This window comes from Schistocerca gregaria, chromosome 3 (genome assembly GCF_023897955.1).
Source record: "Schistocerca gregaria isolate iqSchGreg1 chromosome 3, iqSchGreg1.2, whole genome shotgun sequence".
NCBI classification, from domain to species: Eukaryota; Metazoa; Arthropoda; class Insecta; order Orthoptera; family Acrididae; genus Schistocerca; species Schistocerca gregaria.
In genome coordinates this window covers 914,920,281-914,931,403 of record NC_064922.1, presented here as the reverse complement: position 1 = coordinate 914,931,403, position 11,123 = coordinate 914,920,281, and the positions used below count along the sequence as shown (strand labels likewise).

The window sequence follows — 11,123 nt, the reverse complement described above, 5'->3', positions numbered from 1 at the left end:
AAACAAATCAAACTACACTGAAAAATGTATTTTTCTTCAAGTCAGTAACAAAATCGAGTACAGGATTGGGTTAATTTCTTCACACAATCAATTTAGAGATCGTCGTCTTTAGTCGTTTAACGTTTCATATTTCTGCACCCATCTATTTCAGAAGCAACTGCAGGTGTGGAAACTGCTTAACAGATTTTCTATGCTTCCTCGTGAATGGATCTGTCAATAATTGATCGGAATCACGAGCTAACAGCACGCAGCACCTGGTACGCGAGCAGGGACATCAGAGAACGTGATGGCGCCTGGTTGACTGATAATACAACAGGGCCAGCAGTCTGACCATAGAAGTTGACGGTGTTTGATGTCACACTCAGTGGCACAGCTGCGGATTGGCCTACAGTATGAACAGGGACGCCACCAAAGTTGAAGATGTTGTAAGCAGGATTCACTGGTACTGCTGCCCGTTGGACAGCGGTAGATACAGGAATGCCATCAAAGTTGATGGAGCCTGGATACTGGCTCTTAGGCTGTGTAGTTGGTGGCGCCAACACGCGGACAGGAACGCCACCAAAGACGACGGTGTTTGGTGACTGGCTGCTTGTGGCGGCGGAAGTGCCGGTAACTGCCTCAACAGCAAATGGACCGACAACTGCACACACTGGAGTGCCGGGGATGTGGGCAGCGTCTGCCCGATCCGAGGCCGTCAAGAATGGTATGACCTGCGACAGCTTTTTGGACAACGTGGTTGTGGAGATCAAACAGCGATTAGTGTGATTAATCAATTATCCAAAACCAGTCTTAATCGCATTTATTGTTTTTAGTTTCCTGCCGTTATGTAGACAGGAGTGACACCACCAGCAGTCGACCAATGGGGTAAACGCCCAGAAGATGACTCCTACGTCGGGTTGAAACCGGTTGGCGGTATAATAATACCCTCCTGGAAATTGAAATAAGAACACCGTGAATTCATTGTCCCAGGAAGGGGAAACTTTATTGACACATTCCTGGGGTCAGATACATCACATGATCACACGACAGAACCACAGGCACATAGCCACAGACAACAGAGCATGCACAATGTCGGCACTAGTACAGTGTATATCCACCTTTCGCAGCAATGCAGGCTGCTATTCTCCCATGGAGACGATCGTAGAGATGCTGGATGTAGTCCTGTGGAACGGCTTGCCATGCCATTTCCATCTGGCGCCTCAGTTGGACCAGCGTTCGTGCTGGACGTGCAGACCGCGTGAGACGACGCTTCATCCAGTCCCAAACATGCTCAATGGGGGACAGATCCGGAGATGTTGCTGGCCAAGGTAGTTGACTTACACCTTCTAGAGCACGTTGGGTGGCACGGGATACATGCGGACGTGCATTGTCCTGTTGGAACAGCAAGTTCCCTTGCCGGTCTAGGAATGGTAGAACGATGGGTTCGATGACGGTTTGGATGTACCGTGCACTATTCAGTGTCCCCTCGACGATCACCAGAGGTGTACGGCCAGTGTAGGAGATCGCTCCCCACACCATGATGCCGGGTGTTGGCCCTGTGTGCCTCGGTCGTATGCAGTCCTGACTGTGGCGCTCACCTGCACGGCGCCAAACACGCATACGACCATCATTGGCACCAAGGCAGAAGCGACTCTCATCGCTGAAGACGACACGTCTCCATTCGTCCCTCCATTCACGCCTGTCGCGATACCACTGGAGGCGGGCTGCACGATGTTGGGGCGTGAACGGAAGACGGCCTAACGGTGTGCGGGACCGTAGCCCAGCTTCATGGAGACGGTTGCGAATGGTCCTCGCCGATACCCCAGGAGCAACAGTGTCCCTAATTTGCTGGGAAGTTGCGGTGCGGTCCCCTACGGCACTGCGTAGGATCCTACGGTCTTGGCGTGCATCCGTGCGTCGCTGCGGTCCGGTCCCAGGTCGACGGGCACGTGCACCTTCCGCCGACCACTGGCGACAACATCGATGTACTGTGGAGACCTCACGCCCCACGTGTTGAGCAATTCGGCGGTACGTCCACCCGGCCTCCTGCATGCCCACTATACGCCCTCGCTCAAAGTCCGTCAACTGCACATACGGTTCACGTCCACGCTGTCGCGGCATGCTACCAGTGTTAAAGACTGCGATGGAGCTCCGTATGCCACGGCAAACTGGCTGACACTGACGCGGCGGTGCACAAATGCTGCGCAGCTAGCGCCATTCGACCGCCAACACCGCGGTTCCTGGTGTGTCCGCTGTGCCGTGCGTGTGATCATGGCTTGTACAGCCCTCTCGCAGTGTCCAGAGCAAGTATGGTGGGTCTGACACACCGGTGTCAATGTGTTCTTTTTTCCATTTCCAGGAGTGTAATAAATGCGATTAGGACCGTTTTTGAATAATTGACCGTGAGAGCTGCTGGTGTCTCAGAGTCTCAGAAAGATAACTGTATCACAGCCACACTTAATTTCATTATTTATTTGGTCATAAACTATTCAATTAAATCAAAGAAAGCAATGAGGTTTAACAGAGTTTAAGTTAGCGATGAACTTAACATAAATCTGTAGGATCACGTAGTAGACAAATTGCAGCAAAGCATCACACGACAGACGAAGAAATAAAGATATGATAAGCAGACTAGCACAGAGATATGGGACATTATTTGCTAGCTGGCCGCGGTGGTCTAGCGGTTCTAGGCGCGCAGTCCGCAACCGTGCGACTGCTACGGTCGCAGGTTCGAATCCTGCCTCGGGTATGGATGTGTGTGATGTCCTTAGTTAGGTTTAAGTAGTTCTAAGTGCTAGGGGAATGATGACCACAGTAGTTAAGTCCCGTAGTTCTCAGAGCCATTTAAGCCATTATTCGCTAGTGTTAAACACCAAACGTAACTACTCTTGTTTCACTTTCGTTTATGTTCACCTGATAACATTTCAAGCCATTACACACACTGCGTTTGCTGCTCTTACAAGGCTTTAGCTGCCTGTCACAGAATTACAATATCATTGGCAATGACTCGAACTTATGGTCCGTGAATTTCCCTTCGAAATTTATCCTTGATTTCTCGTGCTAGTTGCTCACTGCACAGAACGTTTCTGCACAGAACGATTCTGCCTCACGCCCTTTCCAACTTCTACTTGATGCTCTTCGACACTCATAGAGCCAGTCCAGTTTCTGTACAATTGGTTAATAACTCTTTGTTCCCTGAATTTTACCCCCGCTACCTTCAGAATTTGAAAGGTTGTTTTCCAGTCGATATTGTCCAAAGCTGTTTCTAAGTACAGAAGTACTACTGACGTAGATTGCCTTTTCTTTAATCTCTATTCTAAGACAGGTCGTCAGGCCAGTTTGTCTCAGCGTTCACCTATATTTGTACGGCAACTGAACTGATCGTCCCCGAGATCGGCTACTATCAATTATTCGTCTAAGTGTTTAACGCAATAGCTTAATGAGAGAAGCTACTGTTCTGAATTAAACTATGTGGAAACCTGTCCAGAGGGATTAGTCAGGCACTCAACATCCACTGTTACACACTGCCTCCTCCAGACCTCCACGCTCCATGCTCGTCAACTACACGTTTCTCTACCTTTCCCCCATATTAGCTAATGTCACCTACTCACCATCCTTAATCAACACCTTCGTCTCCTCTTATCTCTAGGAATCCAACGAAGAACGTTCTAGACGTCCAGCCAATCTCTGATTTTTTCATCCGTTTTTATTTCAATCATAGTTATGGTTGAAGTTAAGTCGAGGTAAGTCCCTTTCATTCTAGATGAGCGTTCGTATATTACGGTCCGAGCATCCTGATTTAGTGTGACGTGTTTTCCATAACGCAAAAAGTTGCCGGGTCCGTTTTAATTGTCAGTTTCTTTCTCCTGCTCCTCATCCAGCCGTTGTGTTTGACTGTCTGATATTAACATAAAAAATCTCACCAAGTGAATCAGGGGCTGGTTCCTTGAGCAGATCCACTGACACCCGACAACAGGGCAGCACGTTAAGCCCTGGACACTCTCATTTGCTTACAAGTGGTCTCTAATCGAAGTGTTTGGCTTTTTGATGTTTAAAGGCGCGTTTTCTACCACTGAATATCTTTATACGGGCCTGTTGCCTCGTATTTTTCCAGTCATGGGCAGTAACGTTTCCGGAGTGTACTTTACCTTTTAAACGTTTCTTCAGTGTTTCATCAGTATGATGTTTCCTTGGATTAAGAGCTTTGCTTCACTACAAGTACGTGAAATGCTCTATAACATCCACCTACATTTCCTGGAAGTAAGCCCTTAAAGATGAAAATCAAGTTCATTACCTAACACTAAAGTACTAACACACGTATAAAGAATTTTCGTCCGACATTTATAATATGTACATGTAAATCATGAAACAGTACTGTTGACCAAAGACAGAGCTCAGTTTGGACCAATCAGTTTTGAGACAATCCGAGTCGCGTTGTGTAGTTGAGGAAGGCGATTCCCTAAAATTAATAAGCACCTCATCATCATCATCATCTTCAGGATTTCCTTCCAGCGACTCGAGTAAGAACTTGGTGAGCGATATGCAGCCATTAGTTTCGGTCCTGGTATAGCTTTTCCCTCTCCACTTCATGCCATGTTACTCCTCTCCTATTGAGATCTTCCTTAACCTGGCCTGTCCATCTCTTTTTATGCCGCCCAATTGGTCTTCTTTCTGGTACCTCCATCTCCAATAAGCACTTGAGAATCTTAAAGTTAATGAAAATGTTAGTGTTTCTAATGTCAAAGTAAGTGAATTATTTTTCTCAGTGGTTACAGAGTGCTTTATCTAGCACTGAGGAATACGGCTCTGGAACTCCCATTTAACAGCTGAAAGTTAAAATAAATCCAGAGAAACGTATAACAAATACAATTGGCGATGATACCCAGAAAAAGAAATGTTATCTACTATACCATTCGAAAGTTTTCTTCGTAGGTTTTGATTGCATCGACATCTTACACTACTAAGACGATCCCTAGAAAGTATTGCAAAACGTTCAAATGGTTCAAATGGCTCTGAGCACAATGGGACTTAACTGCTTAAGTCATCAGTCCCCTAGAACTGAGAACTACGTAAACCTAACTAACCTAAGGACATCACCAACATCCATGCCCGAGGCAGGATTCGAACCTGCGACCGTTGCGGTCACGCGGTTCCAAACTGTAGCGCCTAGAACCCCTTGGTCACCCCGGCCGGCATTGCAGAATGTGATTGCTTGTTGATGAGTAAGGTGTGAACGCTATTGTGTGACAATGATTTACTTATATACAACGGGCTACTGAGGCCTTAATTTTCTTCACTGATTTAGACCTCTGTCAGCGAGCCTTTCCTACGCACAGTATCTTGAATGTCTTCTAGTAATGTGCAGTCCTCTTGGCTATGGTACACGAGGATACTTCCATTTGGATAAACCTTGAGTTTTTCCACAGACGGACAACTGTGAAAGCTCGTTCAACAGGAAAACCTTTTATTTGTTCAAACCTAAAACTAATATCTCACCTTATTACATTCATCGAGTGACAGCTGTCGCAGAGTCGGAGTGAAGTTGGCCAGCCCGTCGGCGAGAGATACACAGTGAGCAGTGTCTATAACGTTGCTGAAGTGAGCCAAAATGTCAGGTGAGAAACTATCTACAGGAAGACCAGTAAACGGGGTGCTTATGGAAAGACCAAACTTGCCCTTGTTAGAATTGTGAGTTGAGTATGTCATTGTAAACGGAAGGCTACCACTGCCACTGCTGGCTGGAGGGCTGTAGAAAGGCCTGGTACAAAGCCAATTGTTGACGGTATTGTACAATCCGAGCCCAGTAGACGCAGGTGCAAGGCTACTGATGGGATAACGAGGATCACTGGTAGGAGAAATCTCTTCTTGGCAGTCAGCAGAGAGTCTCGCTGGAATATTGCTGGCAGGAAGATCCCCAAAGGAGGAGCTAGCAGCTGAATCAGTTTTTGGCTTGTTGGCAGGTTGAAATGTCGCAGAGGTATCTACACTAGCAACATTGTCCAGCCTTTCAGAAACGCTTGCTTGGGAGTTAACAGAAGAAGTGGCACGCAAGTTACTGACAGGAAGATTCTGAAATGTATTGCTGGCAGGTAAGTCATCGCTCAGCCTTTGAACAGGTTCAGAGACACGGGAGGTTTCAAAATATGGGACCCTCTCTGCAATATTAGGGGACGGAGGTCTCGCAGAGGGTCTAACAGAGTCAGGTGAGGGAATTTTACGAGCAGAAGAGAGATTCACCGAACTGTTGTCGTCTAACACGCTTTCAGAGGAACTGCAAAGACTTTCGGCACAAGGAACCACGTTGAGTGTCTTCGAGCTGTCGATATCCTGAAGACTACCAGCATTCTTAGGAAGTGACGACATTTTATACTGACTAATGGAGGCTGTTGAGGGTGCTTGGACACCAGAAGCGAGAGCTAACTTGCTAATGGCGTTCAACGTGCTTCCTGAGGAGCTGTCAGGTCTTTCGGCCGAAGGAGACGAGTTGGATGTCTCGGAGCTGTCAATATCCTGAAGACTCTTCGGAGCTGACGACGTTTGAGTCTGACTAATGGAGCCAGTTGAGGCCGCTTTGCCACCAGAAGCGAGACCTACTTTGTGGTTGGTGTTCGACATGCTCTCTGTGGAACAGTCAGCTTTTTCGGCGGAAGGAAACGAGATGGAAACTTCGGAGCTATCAGTATCCTGAAGACTAGCGGGATTCTTAGGAACTGACGACGTTTGAGACCGACTAATTGAGCCGCCTGAGGGTACTTGGCCACCAGCAGCGAGAGCTATCTTACTACTGGCATTCAAGTTGCTTTCTGTGGAACTGCTATGACTTTTGGCAGAAGGAGAGCTGTACAACTCTGACCTGTCAATATCCTGAACACTAGCAGCATTCGTAGGAGCTGAAGTCGTTTGAGACAGACTAATGGAGCCAGGTAAAAGCACTTTGCTACCTGAAGCTAGATCTACTTTAGATTCGGTCTTCAACATGCTCTCTGGGGAACAGTCAGCTTTTTCGGCGGAAGGGAATGAGTTAGAAGTTTCGGAGCTATCAGTGTGCTGAAGAATAGCGGCATTCTTAGGAGCTGGAGACGTTTGAGACTGACTAATGGAGCCGGCTGAGAGCACTTGGTCACCAGTAGTGAGAGCTAGCTCACTGCTCGCTTTCAACTTGCCTTCTGTGGAACTGTCAAGTCTTTCGGCAGAAGCAGACGACTTGGGAATCTCGGAGCTATCAATATGATGATAACTAGCAACATTCGTGGGAGCTGACGACACTTGAGACGAAATAATGGAAGCAGTTTGCGGCATCTTGCTACCAGAAGCAAGATCTACCTTGCGATTTACATTCAAGCTGGTTACTGTGGGAGTGTGAGGTATTTCAGTGGAAGGAGACAGGCTGGTCCTTTCGTAACTGGCCGTTTCAGCCTCGGCCGATTCACTACTAACTGACGTGGCGTCTTCAGCTTGCATGTTGGTTCCAATTCTGTCTTTCAAGATGACAGCGCCGGATGCTCCTTTCTTTGTCGAGCATGGTAAGGGCTCAACTTCAGACATGCCACCTGGCCTGGCGATGGCAGCTGCTAGCACTGCACTCAGGGCCACCTGTAACAAAAGAGTTTATAGTTTTATTTTACGCAGCTGCTGAACAAACTTAGACTGTGAAGCTTCGGTCATCAAAAGAAGCTATTCGTAAATCTGATGTCATTTGATACATTCGTAATGCATCACAACATAACCAAGGTCAATTATCTGGCTTACGTATATCCAAAACACACACACAGACACACAGACACAGACACACACACACACACACACACACACACACACACACACACACACACACACACACAGAGTGAATCTGAAAACTTTAAAACATGCTGTTAGTGCCTCTATCTTTGAGTTGTTCACCTCTTAAAATCCTTGCAGTGTTTGTCTCATTTTTCATGTGATTTTAGCTATTTTTATTTAGCCTGATAAGGTAAGGAATGAGGAGGTTCTACGCAGAATGGGAGAGGAAAGGAATATGTGGAAAACACTGATAAGGAGAAGGGACAGAATGATAGGACATCTGCTAAGACATGAGGGAATGACTTCCATGATACTAGAGGGAGCTGTAGAGGGCAAAAACTGTAGAGGAAGACAGAGATTGGAATACGTCAAGCAAATAATTGAGGACGTAGGTTGCTAGTGCTACTCTGAGATGAAGAGGTTAGCACAGGAAAGGAATTCATGACTGGCCGCATCAAACCAGTCAGTAGACTGACGACAAAAAAAAAAAAAAAAAAAAAAAAAAAAAAAAAAAAAAAAAAAAAATGCCTCTGATGGCTGTGAGTGCTTTCAGTTGCTTAAAAGTCTCATTTTACATTTACATTTTATCTGCGTAGGCAACGTGTACTCTTAATTCAACGAAGCCTGATATCGATATTCCTCTTTCTTCTGGTAACTCTATTTGACAAATAAATAAAAAGTTATCATTCATCTTAAAGTGAAATGACAGCCATGGTTAAGTCAAACGTTAAGTTGTATATCTATAATTACCAGTTCGTATTGAGAGTTGAATGCTCAGCACGATGGGATGCCATGCTAAGGGGCCCAGGTTCGATTCCCGTTTGGGTCGGAGATTTTCTCCGCTCATGCACTGGGTGTTGCGTTGTCATCGTCATCATCTCATTTAAATCGATACGCAAGTTGCCATATGGCGTCAACTCAATAGACTTGCACCAGGCGACCGGTCTACCAGACGGGAGGCCCTAGCCACACGACATTTCATTTCAATTTCATTTCACTTCAGTGGCATAGTTGCGAAATGAATAAAGAACAAATCTGACAGCACTTTTCGTATATGCAGGATTTATGTAGTACTTTAGGTGTCAAGTATTTCGGTGTCACTATTGCCCCCAACGAATACAGCATTACAAGCTCGTTTAAAATCTTTGCTTCAGCTTAGGCATAATGTTTCTACGGAGGCAAGATCACATAAGGTTTCAATTTCTCCGCGCAGGCTTAGCTACATTTTTAGAGGTAATTGTTTAACCCAGTTTGATGTTTTGTTACTACATTGTTCGTATCAAACATCTTTCTCTAACCATTTCACCCACTTGTCTAAAGTACACAGACTGAAATAAGAAGTACACTGATCCGACAGAAATTATGACTACCTATCCAATAGCCAGTATGTCCACCTTTGGCACGGCTAACAGCGGCGATGCGTCCTGCCATGGAAGTAATGAGGCTTTGCTCGCTGGAGGGAGATGATATAACACCTGCACACACAATTCACTTAATTCCCGTAAATTACAGGGAGGGAGGCGATAAGCTCTCACTCCATGTTCTACATCTACATCTACATCCATACTCCGCAATCCACCTGACAGTGTGTGGCGGAGGGTATCCTGAGTACCTCTATCGGTTCTCCCTTCTATTCCAGTCTCGTATTGTACGTGGAACGAAGGATTGTCGGTATGCTTCTGTGTGGGCTCTAATCTCTCTGATTTTATCCTCATGGTCTCTTCGCGAGATATACGTAGGAGGGAGCAATATACTCCTTGATTCTTCGGTGAAGGTATGTTCTCGAAACTTTAACAAAAGCCGGTACCGAGCTACTAAGCGTCTTCCACTGGAGTTTATCTATCATCTCCGTAACGCTTTCGCGATTACTAAATGATCCTGTAAGGAAGCGCGCTGCTCTCCGTTGGATCTTCTCTATCTCTTCTATCAACCCTATCTGGTGCGGATCCCACACTGCTGAGCAGTATTCAAGCAGTGGGCGCACAAGCGTAGTCTAACCTACTTCCTTTGTTGTCGGATTGCATTTCCTTAGGATTCTTCCAATGAATCTCAGTCTGGCATCTGCTTTACCGACGATCAACTTTATATGTTCATTCCATTTTAAATCACTCCTAATGCGTACTCCGAGATAATTTATGGAATTAACTGCTTCCAGTTGCTGACCTGCTATTTTGTAGCTAAATGATAAGGGACCTATCTTTCTATGTATTCGCATCACATTACACTTCGCTACATTGAGATTCAATTGCCATTCCGTGCACCATGAATCAATTCGCTGCAGATCCACCTGCATTTCTGTACAATTTTCCATTGTTGCAACCTCTCGATACACCACAGCATCATCTGCAAAAAGCCTCAGTGAACTTCCGATGTCATCCACCAGGTCATTTATGTATATTGTGAATAGCAACGGTCCTATGACACTCCCCTGCGGCACACTTGAAATCACTCTTACTTCGGAAGACTTCTCTGCATTGAGAATGACATGCTGCGTTCTGTTATCTAGGAACTCTTCAGTCCAATCATACAATTGGTCTCATAGTCCATATGCTCTTACTTCGTTCATTAAGCGACTGTGGGGAACTGTGTCAAACGCCTTGCGGAAGTCAAGAAACACGGCATCTACCTGTGAACCCGTGTCTAAGGCCCTCTGAGTCTCGTGGACGAATAGCGCGAGCTGGGTTTCACACGACCGTCTTTTTCGAAGCCCATGCTGATTCCTACAGAGTAGATTTCTAGTCTCCAGAAAAGTCATTATACTCGAACATAATACGTGTTCCAAAATTCTACAACTGATCGACGTTAGAGATATAGGTCTATAGTTCTGCACATCTGTTCGACGTCCCTTCTTGAAAACGGGGATGACCTGTGCCCTTTTCCAATCCTTTGGAACGCTACGCTCTACTAGAGACCTACGGTACACCGCTGCAAGAAGGGGGGCAAGTTCCTTCGCGTACTCTGTGTAAAAATCGAACTGGTATCCCATCAGGACCAGCGGCCTTTCATCTTTTGAGCGATTTTAATTGTTTCTCTATCCCTCTGTCGTCTATTTCGATATCTACCATTTTGTCAACTCTGCGACAATCTAGAGAAGGAAGCACACTGCAGTCTTCCTCTGTGAAACAGCTTTGGAAGAAGACATTTAGTATTTCGGCCTTTAGTCTGTCATCCTCTGTTTCAGTACCATTTTGGTCACAGTGTGTTTGGACATTTTGTTTTGATCCACCTACCGCTTTGACATAGGACCAAAATTTCTTAGGATTTTCTGCCAAGTCAGTACATAGAACTTTACTTTCGAATTCATTGAAAGCCTCTCGCATAGCTCTCCTCACACTACATTTCGCTTCGCGTATTTTTTGTTTGTC

At 45.8% G+C, this 11,123-nt stretch overlaps 1 protein-coding gene across 1 annotated transcript in view; it reads right to left on the bottom strand.

The window, feature by feature from the left end:
* Positions 1 to 230: 230 nt before the first annotated feature.
* The window catches only part of LOC126355688 (mucin-17-like), a 59,004-nt gene continuing 48,111 nt past the window's right edge, over positions 231 to 11,123 (bottom strand). Inside the window, exons 2-3 of the mRNA XM_050006054.1 lie at positions 5,476 to 7,572; positions 231 to 710 (exon numbers count right to left, since the gene is read on the bottom strand). Of these exons, the coding sequence (XP_049862011.1) occupies positions 231 to 710; positions 5,476 to 7,572 (2,577 nt within the window). The remainder of the gene's footprint in view (positions 711 to 5,475; positions 7,573 to 11,123) is intronic.